Source organism: Vigna umbellata, chromosome 1, assembly GCF_029865625.1.
Source record: "Vigna umbellata cultivar VRB3 chromosome 1, Vumbellata_1.0, whole genome shotgun sequence".
Lineage (NCBI taxonomy): Eukaryota > Viridiplantae > Streptophyta > Magnoliopsida > Fabales > Fabaceae > Vigna > Vigna umbellata.
The window spans coordinates 30,769,995-30,791,358 of record NC_142165.1 but is presented as its reverse complement, the minus strand read 5'-3'; the positions used below and the strand labels follow the sequence as shown (position 1 = coordinate 30,791,358).

General features: G+C 35.5%; 1 protein-coding gene across 2 annotated transcripts; it reads left to right on the top strand.

The window, feature by feature from the left end:
* Positions 1–3,570: 3,570 nt before the first annotated feature.
* Positions 3,571–11,599, top strand: LOC124828401 (2-oxoglutarate-dependent dioxygenase 19-like). 2 transcript variants are annotated; one of them, XM_088102871.1, is made up of 4 exons: positions 3,571–3,890; positions 4,060–4,295; positions 7,197–7,524; positions 11,342–11,599. In XM_088102871.1, the coding sequence occupies exons 1-4, from the start codon at positions 3,675–3,677 to the stop codon at positions 11,582–11,584; spliced, it is 1,023 nt and encodes a 340-aa protein (XP_087958997.1). In that variant the 5' UTR covers positions 3,571–3,674; the 3' UTR covers positions 11,585–11,599. The 2 variants fall into 2 exon arrangements, with proteins under 2 accessions (XP_087958997.1, XP_087958996.1); XM_088102870.1 differs by lacking the exon at positions 11,342–11,599 and adding an exon at positions 7,603–8,031.
* The last annotated feature ends 9,765 nt before the right edge of the window (positions 11,600–21,364 follow it).

The following is a 21,364-nucleotide window of genomic DNA, read 5'->3' as shown; positions in this document are numbered from 1 at the left end:
CATACTGACTCGGTTGGCAGAATGGACCGAGGTATATACCTCAGGTGAAAAAGTTACTGCCTCGGTTACCAGATGGACCGAGGCATATAAGGCTTGGGCTTGGACTGAAGCACTTCGAGAAAACCTAGCAGCTCTCTCTTTTTCCTTTTATTTTTCTCGCTTCTCTCTCGTTCCCTAGAAGCTCTCTCAATTTCCTTTTATTTTTCTCGCTTCTCTCTCGTTCTAATCTCCCTTCTCTCTCGTTCCAATCTCGCTTTTGCTGTTGTAAGTGTCGCTGCCGCTACCCCTCCGTTGCCCCGCCGTTGCCCCGCCACTACCTCGCCACTGTCGGGAGCCACCACCACCTCGTCCTGGGCGACGGCTCGAGTGCAGCTTCCACCTCACCTGCCATTGCGTCTATGGAGCGAAAAGCAAGCGGCCCCGCCGCTACAAGGAGCCACCACCACCTCGCCTGTGCAAGCGGCCCCGTCTTTGGAGTGAAGCGGTGGCTGTTGGCGGTGGCTGTTGGCGATTGCTGTTGGCGGTTGCTGTTGGCGGTGGCTTTTGGCGGTGAAAAATCTCAGATCTACAGATCCGATGGCTCGGCTTCCACCCCTAAAGACCCCTCCTCCATCCACAACAAGATCTAGAAGCTCACCCGCAACGTCTCCAAAGCTGATGCCTCTTCGCGGATTCGCGTCTGGGGAAGTGCCGTTCGCAACCTCACGTTGGAGCCGAGGCCAGTCGTCGGACCGCCGTTGCTCAACAAAGTCGCCGTTGTTGGCTCCATTTTACGCAGGTGAAGAAGGAGCAGAGCACGGGCTTAAGGATCTTTTTCTTTTTTGTGTTGTATGATTCTGTTATATTTATGAAAGAATCTGAATATGATTTTAGCCTCTCTGGATATTTTCCTCTCTGGTTGTGAGATTTTGCTCTCTTTTTCTGGTTGTGGTTTCATTGAGTTTGAGATTAAAAGATGCAACAGAGAAAATGATAATAAGTTAATGTGATGGAAGGTCATCGGTTAATGGAAGGTCATCGGTTAATGGAAGGTGATCTGTTAATGGAACATTGGAAAATCGAAAACCACTATACTGCCTCGGTTCAGGTCTCAAATGAGGCAGTAGAATCCAAGATATTGACTCGGTTCAGCAGAAACCGAGGCAAAATCCTATCGTTTTTCGACTCGGGTCATAACCGAGGCAAAAAGAGGTAAACTTTTTACCTCTCCTGTATATGCCTCGGTTACGAAACCGGTGTCTATAACCGAGAATAACCGAGGCCATATCCCTTGAGTGCACTAGTGGGAATTGAAAGATTTGCAAGCAGAAACTGCTGCATGATCTTAATTTATATTGGGGAGATACTGCCTCGGTAAAGTAGGAACCGAGGCGAAAAGTCCTTCGAAAAAAATACAATAAAAAAAGAAAATACCCTACTGCATCGGTTACCGGTGAACCGAGACAAAATCCTACTCCTTTTTGCCTTGCCTGTATATGCCTCGGTTCAGGAACCGCTACCTATGGACGAAAATAACCGTTGTCGTTTCCCTTGACTGCATTAGTGTTTATTCCATTAGTATACAAAGCAAGACATAGGTTTCGTGGTTCTTTCCCAGAATTAAGGTATTCATGGTTAACTTTTGCCCATTAGGGAGAATTTGTAGGGTGTCAAAGTTTTTCATTACATATTCTTTCCTCTATATTTCATCTTAAGTTTTTAGCATCTTATTCATTATGATACAAGTACCTAAATTTTGGTGTTATAGGAAAATACCATACCACTTTAATCGACACTAAATTTTTCTTATAGCGCAATGTCATACATTTGGGACATTTATCTAATGGTGCATATTCATTTTGAAAAAGAATGATATCATTTGGACAAGCATGAATCTTCTTGTAGCTTATCCCAGTAGAGCTTAACATTTTTCTAGCCATATATATTTGACTAGGAAGCAAATTTTCTTCTGGTAGCATATCTTTTATAAGTGATAGTAATTTAGTAAAGCTTTTATGAGACCATTTATTTCCTTCTTTCAAATTGAATAATTTTTACACTGCTGATAGTCTTGTGAAATTAGTACAACCATTATACAATGTTGTCTTTGCATCCGTTGTCAACCTATTAAACATCTAAGGACAATCTTGCATATCCTCTTCGATAACGTTTGCAATCTCCTAAACTTGGTCTAACTAATATGTTGTTGTGTGAGTCTCTTTTAGTGTATAACTTTTACTATCATAAAAATCATGATCTATATGATTTTTTCTATTTTCACCATGTTTGGTGTAACATGAATAACCTTTATCAATTTCGTTCGATACTAAATGCTCTTCTAACTCATTTGAGTTCACTACCTTTGAATGACAACACTTCAAACAACAACAATAATTTTACTAGGTTTGCATACTCAATTGAAAATCTATATGAAACTCTTTCACTCAATCCTCGTATTCTTTTAATAATCGAGTAGCAAACATCCATTTTTAATTTATATTTTCTTGATCTATCATATCATGATTAGTTAACAATATAATCTTAGTTATATACATATGTCAAGATACAATATAATAATAACAATATAATATTATTATTATTATTATACTATGAAAAAGTTATTAATAAATTGTATATGAAAAAGAAATCATTATTCAAACACACTGAATGCATGTTTTTCCTCATTCACAAGTTCATTATCAATAAAGCAAACATGTTATTGAAAAGTATTTCTGAATTGATTATATCATTAACAGAAAATACATTTTATATCAATCATTGCATTAACTGATTAAAAATAGTTTATTTATATATTCAGTTTAGAAAATTATCACCCTCTTTATTCACAATGAAAGAAACACTTTCCACCTGTTTATTACAACAATCTATGATATCGAAGATTATATAGAAATCCTTTTAGAAGTAAGTGTTTTACACACGTTTTCCTATTTTTACACGTTAAAAAAAACAAAAGGAAAGTGCTAATATATATATATATATATATATATATATATATATATATATATATATATATATATATATATATTATTTTGAGCCTCTCTTTCCCTCTTTTTTAATTTTTACCACTAAACTATACTTTATAACTCCTGTCTTAATAATATATATTAATATTTTAATTAATATATTCAGTTTTTAATTGGTTGGTTTTTTATTTGTAACTTTCAAATATCAATTTTGTTAGTTGGACCACCTCACGTGCAAAAAGAGTTATTCCACGTTTTTTCCCCCTTAGAGAGGAAAAACAGTTGTTTCTATCACTTAAAATGGATACGCAATGTCTTTTTCCTTTGCTTGGCTCACAATGTTTTCTTTCCCACATCGCTACCTCGCATGCCAACCAAAAGAAAAACCTGCGCAGGTCACATTTTTCGTGCAATGATCTATCATTTATTTCACATAAATTCAATCTTTGAAATTATTACTGGTGTTGAAAAATTTATATGGTAGACCATGCCACTTACGACTTAATAATTAAGCACTAAAGTTATTCTATACCATAAATGAATCCATATTTCTATAAATAATATAAAATTCCTTTTCGTTGGCTATATAAAGCCCTGCATACCAAAATTTACATAACTACACAGCATACGAAGTAGCAGGTTTTACTAAAAGTACTGCATTCTGTCAACTAAAGCCAGAAAGAGCAGAATCAGTTGGAGGAGAAATTAACGATGTTTAGTGTTAAAGAATTAGTTGAATCGAGTACCATGAACTCTGTTCCCTCCAACTACATTTGCCATAAAACCCCTGAAGATTTCATGTTGAATTATGAGACAGAGAACATTCCAACCATTGATTTTCTCCAACTCACCTCTTCCAATCCCAATGAACGCTCCAACGCAATCCAACAACTTGGAGATGCATGTCGTGATTGGGGTTTCTTTATGGTATTCATATGTTTAACCTCAAACCTTACATCATATATGCATATGTTTTAACTTCTCCACGTGCGTATTGGAGTTTCCTTTTCCTTCGACATTCATGCACATAATACATATATATATATATATATATATAAGTTTTGTTGTGGTGTTAACATTGAACTGGTTTATATAGTTGATCAATCACGGTGTGCCGGAGACACTGAGGGAGAAGATGGTTAGGGTTGGTGAGAGCTTCTTTGATATGAGCAAGGAAGAAAAAATGGAGTTTGCTGGAGAGAAGATACTTGATCCAATAAGATATGGAACAAGCTTCAATCTCATGGTCGACACGGCACTTTTCTGGAGAGACTATCTCAAATGTCTTGTTCATCCTCACTTCAATGCTCCTTCTAAGCCTCCTGGTCTTAGGTACACACCTTTTCTTACGACAACTTTTAAGAATTTTGTTACAAATTATATGTTGAGTAGAAATTACATTAAATGGATCCAATTCTTATTTTATAAACAGATTAAATATGATTGAATTAAAAAAAAAGTTATATTTATTTTTCTACATAAAAGTGAGATCTAGCTTTTATATAACTTAAATCCCATCCGGATTGCAAATATCTGTTGAAAGTTTGCATAATGTAAGAAAATTGACAGTGAATGTCACTAGATATATTGAAACCTGCTATAAATATATTAATTATTAGTCTCACATTATCCACTGGTTTAAAAGAAGAAAATAATTAGTTGATAACTCACTTTTTTTTTTTTCAAACAGCGGTCTACCCAATAGCTCATTTTTGGGCTGATAAAACATAACTCATTTAATAATAAAATATTATATTCAAATAATTATAATAATAACATATTTAATTATATAATAGTTATATAAAATGATATTTTTTTTGTCAATTATATCAAAAAACCTTTCTCTAAAGTTTGTAACACTTTTTGGTCGTTACAATAATGTTGACGAGGTTTATCTTCTTTGGTGGGTTGTTAAAGATTAGGTAAAGTCAAAAGCATTATCAGGTCCTTGTGAGCGGATACACTTATTTTCTTTTTAATGTGAATTTCTTTGGTTTTAATATTTTTATTAAATATTGAAAATGGATATACAAGGAAGATTGGGTATTTATAAGTTGTGACTTAATTCATAAAGGATTATAACAATGTTACGCATTAAATTTGAATGTTTTTTTTTCTAGCACTCTATATATGAATTGAAGTATTTTTTAATTGAATTTTTATTAATTACTTTTTGTTTATTGACAATTTAAATTTTTACATTTTTCAATTAATTTTTTATCGTTTGTTTTGTTCATTGATTCACGATTTTATTTGTCATTTTATTTAGTTGTTTCTATATGTGAGGTTGTAAAGTTAATATAAAAATCATATTATGGTTAATCTAACATGTAACATTTATTGTTATTCTCGTTAAAAATGTATCATGCTCTTCCATAATTCTTAAGTCATTACTTATGCATATTAGCAGAACTATATCCATGTCACTAATATTAATAAAATGATTTGTTATCAGTACATTTTCAAAGAAAAAATAATATAAATTAATCACAGTATTATTTTATATTAATGGCATAATCTCAACATACAAATAACTCACATAATCTAACTAAAATAAATAAATAACAATAAATTAAATTAAAAAAATATAAAACTTAATTAAAATATACAAATTAAAAATCAATTAAATCTCTTTTATATACCCTCTAATTTTATATAAATTAATGAAAAAAGGTAAAAAAAGTAGAGTGAAACTTATATTAATTTTCTTGGATATGGTCTAACTCAGTAAGTATGCAAACGTCTCGAAAGAAGCACAACCACTCTAACAACCTAAACTTTGCTGTTATTTATAGATATTTCATCTTCAAAAATGTCACGGTTTCCATTTTCATGCCATACTTGTTCTTTTATTCACAGTAACAAACTAAGAAATATTTCTCAATTTCTCACCACTAGATCAATTTTAGTAAGTTTTTCTCTTTCTTTCATTTTTATAATATCAAGTTGAGAAAAGATTCATGAGAAAGTTTTAAAGTAGTTGAGGCAGTTTTGCGCGGTACACTTATCAAATTTATCTTTACACATCTAGATTGGCTTAATGAGGATCCTGTTCTACATGAAGCCAAATATATTCTCTCTTTTGATGAAAAAAGTTGTGAAATGAAGCAGAAACAAACCCCACCTCAGTGATAATGCCAACAGTAAAAAAACAACAAAATATTAAAAGTTTGGTGCCATATTGCGTTGCTGCGTCGAAAAATCTTAATTTAAGGATAGAAAAGGAAGTATATTGGAATTCGGACTTTATAAACTAATGAAAAAGACACTCCCAAAGTGTCATAACATAGTACAGCACTACTGTTGGTGAAGATAAATTCTTAAAACTAATGGGAGACAAACATGTGTGCGATGGTCCAACCCACGTAATATGAGCACTCCATCTATTTTGCTAATTATTGATGTGATATTTAAAGCAGTCATTGTCAGAGGATCAAATCCACGCATTATATATTAGTGATAAATATCACTTTACTAATCATTTTGATTTACCTCTAATATTTTGTATATAGAAAATCAATTAAAAAATAAAGAAATCTATTTCACATAACTATTTGTAATTGAAATTATTGTAGAATAGTTTACATTATTGAAAGATATATAACTTATTAACTATTATATGGTCAGCATTTTCCATTTATAGATTCAAACAACCAAAGGAAAAAACAAAAATAAAGTGGTTGTGAAAGATGTACACCTCTAAAGAAATAAAAACGAAAAGAATGGTAATCTTATTGAAAAGATGAAAAGAAAGGAAGTCTCACCCTTTAAATTGTGCTCTATAATTTGTAATACACGTGGTAGATGTAATGATTTAGGATTTTGAAATAAGTATTTTAAAAAACATGTAAAAATAAGTTAATAGTTTAAAAGGATTATCTAAACAAGTTAACCTTTTGAGTAATAATTATTGAAGTTTTTGAAAAGAATATATAACAAGTTTATTCGAAAATTACTCGAAATATAGCTTTTACAAGAAAACTTTACTTTTCAATCATTGTTTTTGGATTTCAACTAATAAATATACATCTTCATTTTTGCTACATTTATTATATATATATATATATATATATATATATATATATATATATATATATATATTTCTATTAAGCTGATTTTAATACATTATACAACCTATAAATCTATATTTTTACTTTTTTATCTAGAGGTATATTAACTGTTGATATATATTTTGAGTATGTATGAATTGTTTTTGGCTTTTGAATTTTGCAGGGAAACTTTTGAGGAATACAGCAGAAAGGGTAAGAAAGTGGTTGAAGAGTTGCTGAAAGGAATATCTCTAAGCTTAGGGCTTGAAGAAAACTACATACACAAAAGGATGAATGTAGAATTGGGGAGCCAAGTGCTTGTTATCAACTGTTACCCACCATGCCCTAAGCCTGAACTTGTTATGGGTCTTCCTGCACACACAGACCATGGCCTTCTCACTCTTCTGCAGCAAAACCACCTTGGAGGGCTTCAAATTCAATACAAGGGCAAGTGGATTCCCATCAACCCCTTACCCAACTCCTTTCTCATCAACACTGGAGATCACATGGAGGTAAAACAAAATCCTTTCCTTTTTCTTTCTATGTTCTTCAGCTTTGAGAAAATCATGAGTTTGCAATTTTTGTGGCAGATACTAACGAATGGGAAATACAAGAGCGTTATTCATCGAGCTGTCGTGAACACAAAAGGGACTAGAATTTCTGTTGGTACTGCACATGGACCCAATCTTGACACCATAGTGGATCCTGCACCAGAGCTTGTAGGAGATGATAATCCAGCACTATATCGTGCCATCACTTACAGAGATTACATACTGCTTCAGCAAAACAATGAACTCGATAAAAAGACTTGCTTGGAGCGTATTCGGATTTGAATCAACGCAACAAACTCCTGCGTACCATAAATTTTATGCAGCATCCATGATGCAAATCTTGTATGCTTCTTTTTCCCCGTTTAGTTTTTGTTGTGATTGATGTGCTTGGAATTAATGTAGTGTGTCGCTGAAAATGGATGCGAAAAAGATTAATAAATTCACTTCATGGAAGCAAGTGTTGTTTTAGCCGAACAGGTTGGAGTTTGGATTGAAGGTTCAAAATGATCTTGCCGTTGTTAAATTAGTACAGTAAGTAACGTGTTTTTTGCTTGACACGGTTCTCACGTACGAACGTATGGAAACCTAAATATATGTATATAGGCTGGGCATAGTTCACTTAAAAACTCTAAACGACTGTTTATCTGTATTGTTTTGTACTTAAAAAACTTAAACTATTTTTACTAAAGACCACTTAAACTATTTTTACTAAAGAGCAATTATACTGTTTAATAGTTCAATTTAAAAACCAATTACTAAAAACCAATTATACTACTTAACTGTGAACTGTGGTTTAGGTCATTCTCTATCACAATTTTCTCCCCGCCTCTTACATCCTACATTGCTTTCTCAACTCTCGCCCTGTTCAAAGCTTGCTGCCGTTCAAGGTTCGCCGCCATGGAAGCCTTGCCGCCGTTGAAGACTCACCGAAGGCTTTTCCAGATTCTTCCGTCGCCGAACTGTCGACTCTACTACCATCACTGAAGGTTCGTCGTCGTCGAAGGTTCGTCGCCGTCAAAGGCTCGCCGCCGTCGAAGTTTTGCCGTTGTCTCTCTAATTGAGTTGTGGCATTGCTACGTATAGCACCGCACAAGATGAAATGTTGCCATTTCTTTGTTTTGGTATGTCCCTCTCCCTTTTCAGTGGAAAAGGTGGTACCTTTTTTGATGGAATTTTGATGGGTGTCTCTGTTGTTTTACTTGTGTGGAGTGGGAGAAACCGGGGTTCTTTTATTTTTTTCGCTGTTTGTGTGGTAAGTTGTGATATGTTGGAGTGTATGGACCCATTTGTGTTGTTTCCTTAGGGTGTGTTCTTTTGGGTGTATTTGGGGGAGATGATTTGGGAGAGATGATTTGAATGGATTTGAGTGGATTTGAGGGTAATTTTTTAGTTGTTTTTTGAGTGGATTTGTGGTTAATTGAGAGTGGATTTGGAAGTAAAGTTTGTGAGAATTAGTGTAGGATTTGATTGATGTGATAGATTTTAAAAATTAGTTTAATTGGTAGAAAATAAAGATGACCAAAATGTTCCTAGTTATAAAAGTATTATAAAATGTTATTTTGTAATGTTATATTTAATTGTAGAGATGTTTATAAAGAGAAAAAAATTATGAATAATTTATAAAATTAATATTTAAAAATTATAAAAGTTATAATGTAATAAAATGAATGTATTTTAAAATGTAGTATTAAATTGTAATATAATTTAGTACGAATACGGAGAAGCCACTATGCAACGCAATACGCATCTAGAATAAGCTGTAACCGGTTACGTGAACCTGTAACCGAATACACCATTAAGGCAAATTCTTCATGAAGTTGTAACCGGTTACGCCTCCGTGTAACCGAATACGTGCAGGGCATATCAGTCTTTCTATGCCATTTCATCGCAAATCCGCACACCTAAGGCGAGATGACTTGAACAGTGTATTCTCGCAAATCATCGCTTTTACATCCGATCAAATCCTCGCAAATCGGCCCAAAAGAACAACGTTGTTCTTCTAAATCAATCCTCGCTAATGCACGTGAACAGAGAAATCAAACCAAACGAACACAGCCTTAATGTTTGCTGTTGAAAAATTGGTTTTTTGTTGTGATCCTAGGTTGTTTCTCCTTGTTTCCTTTCCCTCGTGGATTAAGATTAAGGAACTCTTTGAAGATTAAGGTTCTAAATTATGGTCGCAGAGAATATTTTTGTTGAGTTCTTGGTATTGCAGGAAATTGCGGCTACAGTTGTGGTTGTGGACTGTTTTTTTTTAAATCTTGTTCAAGGTTTAAAAGATCTACAAACTCTTTCAAGGTTTCAAAAATGATTTGCAGCTGCAATTGTGCCACAATTTCAACGCTTTTTGGGGTCTCCAATTATAAATGGGGCCGCATTTGTTCTATTTATTTAGTTTTCGGTAATGTCTTGGATTGTGACAAAACCATGACTGTAGTTGCAATTTAGAACCTTGGACTTATGGTTTAGTTTCAAGTGAGGAGATGGACTGGAAAAAAATAAAAGCTTCTTTTTTTTATCACAGTACTCTTAATTGGAGGGGAGGTATTTGAGGTCCTCATTTTCCCTTCCCTCTAAACCTTTGAAGCAAACAACAAATTTTATTCAAATCCCTCTCTCCTTCCTTGTTTTTATATCTGTGTTGTACGAGGATTGGATCCCATGAACTGTTGTTTAAGTCATTTATGCAGAATATTGTTAAAATCAAAGGACAAAAGATAAAAGATGTTATCTTTGTATTGATTTCTTGATTGGTAAATTGAAATGAAACTATTGGTGTTTTAAGGAAAAAATTTAAATACTTCAGTAACTGTGTTGATCTTTAACCCAAACCTATATTATGCCAATTACTAAATTGAAACTTTAATTTTGATCAGAGAACACCAAACGCACTAAGGGATTTCTATCTACGTTTTGTCCTTGGCATTATACTTACTTTATCTGTTAATATTAGTTTTTCGTTAAATTTCCTTTTTAAGTATTTGGTTGAGTTAAATTTTTAAGTATCTCACCTATCCCCATCTTTGTTAGCAACAGAACTCAGTAAAGCTCAACGCTGAAACACTATAGGAGCAGGCTTCAATATTGGAGAAAGAACTGAGCTTGAAAGGAAGGGAAAATTTTGATGTTTTGAAAGAGTTGGCTGGACCGTGAGCAGTATACTGCAGTATAAAAATAGTTAACTAAACCGCACCGCACTATAAGTGAACTTAGTTCAGTTACTCCGAACTATTTTTTAGTTCAGTGCAGTTTTTCTAAACTGGTATATAGTTAACTATAAAACCTTACAGTGCAGTACATTATAGGACAGTTTTCCCACCCCTATATGTATATTATAACAATAATTAACACGATTATATAGTTGCCATTCACAGTTGAAAAAGGTAAACAATTGTAGTATTAAAGACGTACAGAGATATGAAACAAAAAAATATGAGAAATGGAGAAAACGAGAAAGAATAATGTTGATGGAAATAAAAAAAGAACGGAAACTTATGAAAATTGTGTTACATGATCGAGAGAAAAAATGTTAGATATTTTAGATTATTAGATATCTTATATATTTGGTATTTATTTTTTATTTTTAATTATTTATATTTTATTATTTTTTTATTACACTACAAAAATTTAGATTTTTACCAGGATTCCCATCAACCCCTTACCCAACTCCTTTCTCATCAACATTGGAGATCACATGGAGGTAAAACAAAATCCTTTCCTTTTTCTTTCTATGTTCTTCAGCTTTGAGAAAATCATGAGTTTGCAATTTTTGTGGCAGATACTAACGAATGGGAAATACAAGAGCGTTATTCATCGAGCTGTCGTGAACACAAAAGGGACTAGAATTTCTGTTGGTACTGCACATGGACCCAATCTTGACAGCATAGTAGATCCTGCACCAGAGCTTGTAGGAGATGATAATCCAGCACTATATCGTGCCATCACTTACAGAGATTACATATTGCTTCAGCAAAACAATGAACTCGATAAAAAGACTTGCTTGGAGCGTATTCGGATTTGAATCAACGCAACAAACTCCTACGTACCATAAATTTTATGCAACATCCATGATGCAATTCTTGTATGCTTCTTTTTCACCGTTTAGTTTTTGTTGTGATTGATGTGCTTGGAATTAATGTAGTGTGTCGCTGAAAATGGATGCGAAAAAGATTAATAAATTCACTTCATGGAAGCAAGTGTTGTTTTAGCCGAACAAGTTGGAGTTTGGATTGAAGGTTCAAAATTATCTTGCCGTTGTTAAATTAGTACAGTAAGTAACATGTTTTGTGCTTAGGTTCTCACATACGAACGTATGAAAACCTAAATATATGTATATAGGGTTGGGCACAGTTAACTTAAAAACTCTAAACTATCGTTTTTCTATATTGTTTTGTACTTAAAAAACTTAAACTAATTTTACTGAAAACCAATTATACTGATTAATAGTTCAATTTAAAAACCAATTACTAAATGTTGGGAGAAAACTTTAAAGGCTAGAAGAAAGTGTTTAAGATTGAGAAAGGTTGGAAGATTTTGAGAGAAGAGGAAAAACTTGTATTGAGTGCTTCTAAACTTTTTGGCTTGTTTTCAAATGATACAACCATCCCCTATTTATACTAATGGCACCTCCTTAACCAATGGTTAGGATCTTGCCACCACAACGTTATAATTTATTTTCTAGAACTTTCTAAAACATTTCTATAATTCTAAACTTATCTAAAGACATCTTATGGATAAGCATCTCTAGATATTTTTATAGAACATTCTAGAATCCTTCTAGATAGGATTTTCTAGAATGGTATTTGGGCCTTTGTTAATATTGGGCTTTTATCTTTTAGGTCCAACATACATAATCAATTTATATTCCAACACCCCCTCTTAAACTTGATTTTGTACTCCAAGCAAACTTCTCAACTTCATAAAGACTTCTTTCTTCAGCGGTTTGGTGAAGATATCTGCTACCTGATCATGTGTCTTCACATATTCCATTTGCACATCCTTGTTGTTGATGCATTCTCTAATGTAATGGTAACGGATGTGGATGTGCTTACTTCGATCATGGAAGACTAGATTTTTTGCTAATGTTATTGCCGACTTGTTGTTCACGAAAATCTTTGTTGGCTCCACTTGTGGCAAGCTTAACTCCTTCAATAGGTTCGTAGCCAGCATGGCAAACACATGAAGTTGCAGCTACATACTCTGCTTCACATGTAGACAAAGTGACAATAGGTTGCTTCTTGGACATCCAAGTAAAGGCTGTGTCTCCCATGTAGAACACAAATCTACTTGTGCTCTTTCGGTCATCATATCTCCACTCCAATCGCTATCGCTATATCCAACAAGCTTGTAATCTTTAAAAATGGAGTAGTATAGGCCATAGCTTGTTGTACCTTGGATATATCGAAGAATCCTCTTCGCAGACTTGAAGTGAGTAGTTGTTGGAGCTTCCATGTACCGACTCACGACTCCAACGGCATAGAGAATGTCTGGTCTTGTATAAATTAAATAGCGCAAACTTTCAATAAGACTTTTATAGAGGGTTGGATCCACTTTTTCTCCCTCTTCATCCTTACTCAACTTGATGCTGCATTCCATAGGAGTACCAACCGGATTAGCATCATCCATCTTGAACTTCTTGAGGAGGTCTTTGGCATAGCTTTTTTGAGTAATAAAAATTCCTTTGTTTCCTTGTTTTACTTCAATTCCGAGATAATATGACATAAGCCCCATGTCGGTCATTTCAAATTCCATTGTCATATCCTTCTTGAATTCCTCAAACATGCTTGGATTGTTCCCGGTAAAAATCAAGTCATCGACATACAAGCATACAATCAAGATATCTTTACCTTGAGCTTTGATACAGAGTGCATGCTCATATGGACACTTGATGAAATTCGCTTCTTTGAAGTACTTGTCAATCCGAACATTCCAAGCTCTCGGGGCTTGTTTCAACCCATAAAGAGCCTTCTTTAATTTCAAGACTTTATCTTCTTTACCTTTGACTTCATATCCTTGTGGCTGCTCAATGTAGACTTCTTCTTCAAGAACTCCATTTAAGAAGGCGAATTTGACATCCATTTGATGTATCTTCCAATTATTTTGAGCTGCTAATGATATAATAAGTCTTACAGTTTCTAGTTGAGCAACTGGAGCAAATACCTCGTCATAGTCGATGCCAGCCCTTTGACTGTAGCCCTTCGCCACCAATCTTGCTTTGTATCTCTGAACTTCTCCTTTGGAGTCCTTCTTTGCTTTGTAAACCCACTTGACACCAATTGCTTTGTGCCCTTTTGGAAGCGAGACTAGCTCCCAAGTATCATTCTTCTTTATTGCCTTGATCTCTTCATCCATTGCATTTCTCCAACTCTTCTTTTCAATTGCTTCTTGGAAGTTCATGGGCTCACAGTCTGCAAATAGACAGAATAAGGTAACGTTGTCTAGATTTTCAGTTACCTCATAAATTTCTTGGAGACTTCGAAAACGTGGAATTCTTTCACTTGAGCTTTCATCATCTTGAATGGTTATATTTGGTGAAGTGGGTGGAGTAGCAAACGCCTCTTCCGATTGTTGTTGTTGTTCCACTTCATCTTATTCAACGCACGGGAAAAAGGTATGGTCCTCACAGTTTGTCGACCAATCCCATTCTCCTTCTTCATCAAACACTACATTTCGATTGATGACTTGTACTAGGATTGTAGAGTTTGTACCCTTTGGAGTTGGCGTCGTAACCAATGAAGATGTATTTTTCACTTTTGTCGTCAAGCTTACTTCGATTCTCATGTGGTACATGCACATGAGCTATGCTTCCAAAGACTCTAAGATGAGATATATGATAACAGTTGAAAAACCGTTATTTTTATGTTTAAAATTGATACCAAAACCAACCTTTAAGACTTAGAAACTAGCTTGAACTCATATTTTTTTCTTTAGTTTTGTGAATAAGAGAGTTAAAAGTGAATTTAATGGTTTTGTGCAAGATTCCCTTGATTTTGTAGGCTAATTGAATGATTTGAAAGAAGAATTGAAGTACCGAATGATTGGAATGCTGAAAAGTCAACCAGAAACCAGAAAAGTCAATCAGTCAACCAGTCAACCAGAAAAGTCAACTAGTCAACCAGAATGCTGAAAAGTCAACCAGAATACAGAAAAAGTTCCGCTGAGCGGTAAAATACCGCTGAGGGGCACTTTTCGGGTGCCAAAATCACCGCTGAGAGGCAAAAACAGCAGTTGGGGGCAAAATGGATCATGCGCTATTACCACTCAGCGGTAAAATACCGCTGAGCGCCATTCTAAGTGGGCTTAGACCGGTTTTCTTTGATTTTTATGGGCTTGGACTTGTTTTATGTTATTTTTATGCCCTATTTAAGGACTTGCACGTCCTAGGATTTGTATCTTTGGCTGGGAGGAAGCAGAAACACACTTTTCACCCCTTGGGGGTAGATTGGGAGATGGTGACGACTCTCTTCTTATCTTTCTAGGGTTCTATCTTTCTTTCATTCATTATTGTTCATCTAGTTTCACCATGAATATGGTGAACTAAACCTTGTATTGCTGTTGGGGAATCAATGTACTCTTGTAAAACTCTCATATATGGAATTTGTGTTTTAACATCTTATATTAAGATACATGCTTTCTTTCATCTTTAGTTAGGGATTTTCCTCTTTGCTTAATGCTTGCTTTGTTTAACTCATTCATTGCCATGATTATTGATTTTGTCGATATGGGAACGTACGGAGAAATCTAGATCCGGAAAATTTCTCCCAATAGCATATTGGTTGCCTTTAAGCTCCTGCACTTCAGAACTAATTACTAGGAATGCTAGGAATTGTATGAACTCGTAATTAAGGATAGGCCTTCTAGCAAGGTGATTTAGAGAGTGGCATTAGCAATTGATGAAAAGAATGATGAATTCCTAAAGTATATGAGAGTGAACAAGATGAAATTGATAACCCCAACAACATACTCATCCATTTAATTCATTAAAGTGTTTGTTTTCCTCTTTTCCATTGATCAAAATTGATGCATACATGTTTAATTACTGTCTTTTGCATTTAAACCTACAATATATTATTTACAAGTCTCAAATAATCAACAAATCATATACCTAACTAGGCCGTGAGTCCTTTGGGAAAACGATACTTGGTCTTACCACTAGTAAAAAAATTGCTTTTTAACTCGCGGTATAGGTATCGGTTTAGGAAAAACCGAAGTCAATCAAAACGCGGTGGCATTTTTGTAATTTAGGTGAACTTAAATGCCTCGGTTCAAGGGAACCCGAAACATATAAGTAATATTACCTCGGTTCATAGCAAAACCGATGCCTAAAAGTTGTCTGACACATCTGAATTTTGAAATCTGCAGAGAATCTATGGTTTCGGTTCAGTAAGAACCGGTGCAAATCCATATTTATGCCTCGGTTTAGGCGGGAACCGAGGCATATAGCTATTTAATATTTTTTTAGGACTATATGCCTCGGTGGAGAGTGAACCGGTGCATTAAAAAATTACCCTAACTCCTGCATGTTTCATTATGATGTTTCATTTCCCACGTTTCACTTTCCCTGCAACCCCTCCCATTCTCCTGCAACCCCTCCCATTCTCCAGCCCCCTCTCCCTCTGCATCCCCAGGACGCTGCGGCTTCCATTCTCCAGTCCCCTCTCCCTCAACTCCACTGCGGCTCTCATTCTCCAGTCCCCTCTCCCTCAACTCCATCATTCTCTCACCAGATGGCTTCTCCCTCTGCATCCCCAGGATGGTGCGGCGACGGTGCGGCGACGGTGCGGCGAGGCGAGACGAGACGAGACGGTGCGGCGACGGTGCGACGAGGACAGATCTCACGGCGGTGCGACGAGGCGAGACGATGCGGCAAGGCGAGACGGTGCGGCGAGGCGAGACGAGACGAGGCGAGATGAGACGGTGCGGCGACGGTGCGACGAGGATAGATCTCGCGATGGTGCGGCGAGGCGAGAGAACTCCGACGGCGCGACGAGGGAGCTCGCGACGGCGCGACGAGGGAGCTCGCGACGGTGCGGCGAGAGCCCGCGACGGCGGCGAGAGCCCGCGACGGCGGCTGCAATGGCGGAAACCCTTTTCTGCGTTTTTTGGTTTTTGATTTTTGGTTTTTGGTTCTCTTTCTTTGCAGGTAGATGGCGAAATGCATTGATTTTTTGTTTTTGGTTTGGATCTCTATCTCCCGTCTATTCTCTCTGCTTCCTATTCCCCTTCTTGTTTGATTGTCAAAGTAATTTTGTGCTTCCTATTCCCCTTCTTCTTTGATTGTCAAAGTAATTTTGTGCAAAGACATGGATGAAAAGAATTGCAGAAAAGAGAAAGAAGTTTAACCAGAAAAGAGAAAAAAGTTTAACCAAATAAACAAACATAAAAACTCTGATCTCGTTCTGATCTCATTGAAAATAAAAAAAATTAAAAGACTCTACTGCCTCGGTTGTTTTTGAACCGAGTCAGAATCTGAAATCTTTTGATTCGGTTTAGGACCGAGCTAAAAAATCCATTTTTTTTACCTCGTGTGCATATACACCGGTTATAGAACCGGTGTCTATTTGAAAAAATAACCGAGGCAGTATAGGTTGATTGCACTAGTGTACCTAGTTTTATTACTTGATACGATTCGGTCACACTTGCCGATTGTTAAACAAGTTTGTGGCGCCGTTTTTCGGTGTTCATAAATTTGTCATCAAGTTTTTGGCGCCGTTGTCGGGGACTCGTGGTTTAACTAGTTTATTTGTGTGATTATTGATTATCTTTGACTTGAATTTTGAATTTTGAAATTTGAATTTCTGTTTTTATTTTCTGTTTCTATTTTTCGGTTTTTATTTTATTTTATTTTATTTTATTTTATTTTGTTTTATTTTATTTTATTTTATTTTATTTTATTTTATTTTATTTTATTTTATTTTATTTTCTGTTTTTATATTTTTCGGTTATTATTTTATTTTATTTTTCTATTTTTATTTTTGCTGTTTTCTGTTTTTATTTTCTGTTTTTATTTTTTCTGTTTTTATTTTATCTTCTTATCTCTTATTTTATATCTTCTCTATCTTTTTGTGCTAACAATTGTTTTTAGGGTTTTGTGCCTAATGCCTGCAGGATGCAATTCGGTCAAGAATTTAACTATATGGGCACTCAATTCTTCCAAGGTCAACAAAGGAAAGCAAGAGATCTCATCTTTCAGGCAAGGCATGGAGGAATCACTAGGTCATGCATGGGACAGATGTGAAAGCCTATTAAGAAAGACTCTCACACGTGGATTTGACGAAGTGGAAGTAGTCCTAATCTTCCTTGGAGGTCTTGGTTCACAAACCAAGATGATGCTTGACGCCTCAGCTGGAGGAAATATCAAATGGAAAACTCCAGAGGAGGCTACAGAAATCATTGAAAATATGGCTACAAGTGATAATGAACTAAACAGTGAAAGAGGAGCTCCTATTCAACAAAAAGGGGTTCTACAGTTACAAACCAATGATGCCTTGCTAGCACAGAACAAGATACTAACTCAACAATTGGAGAATCTCACAAAAACACTTGCACAACTGCCAAAAGAGTTAAAGACTATTGCACAGGTTCAACCACAATTGTGTGAATAATGTGGGGGTGACCATATCAATGGTCAATGCGCCTTTCCAACAGAAGCTTTCGAGGATGTTAACTTCATGGCCAATTAATTTCCATACCGTCAGGGTAATTTCAATCAAGGGTGGAAAACACACCCAAGCATTGGTCAAGGACAAAGTAGGCAAGATGGACAAGTTGGGCTATTTAACAAGCAACAGCAACAACCAACCTTATGGCAACAAATTTCTATACTTAATGAAAGATCAATAAGGATGGAAGAAACTCTTCAGCAGTTCATACAAAAAACTGAATCTACTCAAAAGAGCACTGAAGCTGCTATTAAGAATTTGGAGATTCAAGTGGGTCAGATCACTAAGTAGTTGGAAGAAAGGCTTGACAAGAATTGTGGGGCTAATTGATGGAAGAAAGATCCAGCTGATTCTGGTGCAAGATGGAATCAACAGAACTTCTCCTAGGAACTTTTGGAATCTGAACTGGAAAGGAGGATGAACATCATTTTGTTGCAGCGGAAGAAGATGAATGATGATGATTATGACCGGAGGAAGCATAAACTCTAGTATTTCTTTTACTTTTATTAAAAACATGTGTAAAAGGTGTTAGGCATGTGCTAGATAGGAGGGACTTTTAGTCCTATATATAGACATGCCACCACCTCTTGTAAGGCACTTTTGAGAATATTGAATTAAACTTTCTGTTGAGAGAAATCCAGAATTTAATTCCCTTGAAAGTCAAGTTAGAGAATCCCAAAGGATCTCCTCTAGCCTCCTTCCATCTCACGTTATCATTCTCTCATTTTCAATTGTCAGATTCTCTCTCCTCCATACCATCCATCTCACGCCACTCTCACCAATTGATAGCTTCCTCGTGGCTTGCATCAGATCTACTGCCACGCGTGCCTTTTCCCTCACGAGATTCCATCAGCATAGTTTCCATATCCTCTGTTCGCGTCCGCACTTACGTTTTCTCTCTCGAAAGCTCTTCAACCACAAACCTCATCCTCATCATCGTAGAACCTCACCTTTCTCGCCGATTAAAATCACCTCTCCACCATTCAAATCTGCTTCCGTTTCAAACCCTAGGTTTTCAACCGAACAAACCTCGAATCTCTGGTTTGTTCCTCGTTGTTCATCTTCGAATCCAAGTACTAGGGTTCTTGACTACATCTGTTTCTTCCGCTGCTTCCCGGTCTTCATCTCGATCAAATCCAGATTTCACGTCGTTTCCGGATTCAGCTCAAGCCGTCAGCTATCATGTGGTATTCAGAGCCTAGGTTAGGCGCGTCCGCTTGAGCTATGTATCTCGTTTCTCTCTGATCTGAGTTACTCTTCGTCGATTCTCAAATTTTTCTGTCTCGATCTGTTCTCTGTTCTTGAGATTCAATCTGTGCGTTTGGTTTTTTTCAAATTATTCGTGTTGTTCATTATGATTCCTTCTCTGTCTTGTGTTGATTCATGTGTTTTTGGTCTTGATCTGTTCATTAGGTTTCTGCTTGAGTCATTTCTTGTATGCTAACCTTGTTTTGGTTGTGTCTTTCATCATCTTAATCGGTCCAAATTTTGTTGAGTCATTTTTCATTGATGAATCATATTCTGTCATGTTTACAGTCATGTTTAATTGCTTAAAATGTCATAAATTTTGTGTTCAAAGCTGTGTTGAGTTTTTCCTGAGATTCTGGAATATATGATCAGTGGCTATACACCATATGAGCTATGATACATTCATTGTGAGCTCGGGTGCATGCAAAAGTGACCGTAATCTCAGATTTAACGTACTGTTGATGTGTATTTTGATTTGCGTTTATTATCATGGCCAATACATATTATTTTGGTGATAAAATGCTTGAATGAGTTCGTATCAGGTGCACATCACTTAAGCCATGAATTGCTGAAGCAAATAGCTTGGTGGCACCTTGTGAAAACTCCAGCAGTATCAAATTGCAGTTGGCCGATCTGCATTGTCTTGTTTGAGTCTAGTTTTTGTTTTAAAATCTGTTCTGGCATATAGATCTTGCTGGAAATCTTGCATTAACTTCCTCGTGTCATGTTTAAGCTTCAAATTGCTGTTTTAAAGTCATTTTCATCAATAATTTGTCAATTGACTCCATAAAACTTAAAACTGGTGGTGTGGTTGAGCTGTTTGATTGCATAATTGGCTATTGCAAGTTCAATTGTCGAATTACTATGTTCTACATCCAATTTTAATGCAAAACAAGTTTTTTTTGATGTTTTAAACATGTTGAGATAGTTTAATTCGAGTTATATCAGCCTTTGTGCATCTTTCACCTTTTGAAACCACCATTTTAAGTCAATTTTTTTTTTATGAAGCAAGTATAGTGCAGTACTGACATTTTGATTTGTGCATTTATGATTCAGTTGGATTGTAGTAAGAGCTAGGGTCTGTTGAATGAAATCAAAACAAGTCAAAAAGAATATCTATACAAGTTTAGAAAGCGTTCAGACCTTGTGCAATCCAACTAAGACAAGCTCCAAATCAAAAACTGAAAACATTATCAGTTATGAACTAATTTTGTGGGGTATTTTATCAAACGTTTTTTGTAAAATTCAGTACTGGAGTCACTTAACTGTCTCTGATCTAACTTGCTTGTTTTTCTTGCTTTAAAAATCTGATCTAGCTCTATTCATTAGGTTCATTTTGAGTGCTTTCCTTCTTGATAGCTTTGTTTCTTGCTTGTCTTTATTGGTTATCTAGTTTTGTCTGCAATGCATGTGAAATCTATTCTGGCGATCTTTAATTGAAGCTTTTAGTTGCTTATTTCATCTGGTCTAGAGTTTCCTTAGTTAGAGTTTGCCCTGCTATTTGAGTGGTTGTCCTGTTTGTCCATCACTTTGCCTTAGCTAACCATTTTCCTGAATTGAGAAATCTGATTCCAATCTGGTTTTTTGGATTTGAAAGAAGGTAAGTGTGAATGGTAGCATTCTAGGTGGTGGTGATCCACAGGATTCTCTGGCTTAGACTGAAAATTTCATTTGAGTGCCTTAAAATGTTTTAAAGAGAAATCTGGGTGCTGTGAGATTAGCGGCTATTGGCATTTACAAGAGTTCAGTTTCAACTAACCATTTGTTAATTGTTCATTGTGCAGGAGACGAAAATGAGATGATCAGAGTGGAGAGTTGTGACTGTTTAAGAAGTTATTGAAATCAATTTAGTTCATAAAATGTTTGATGAATTCAGTGAGATATTAAATGCT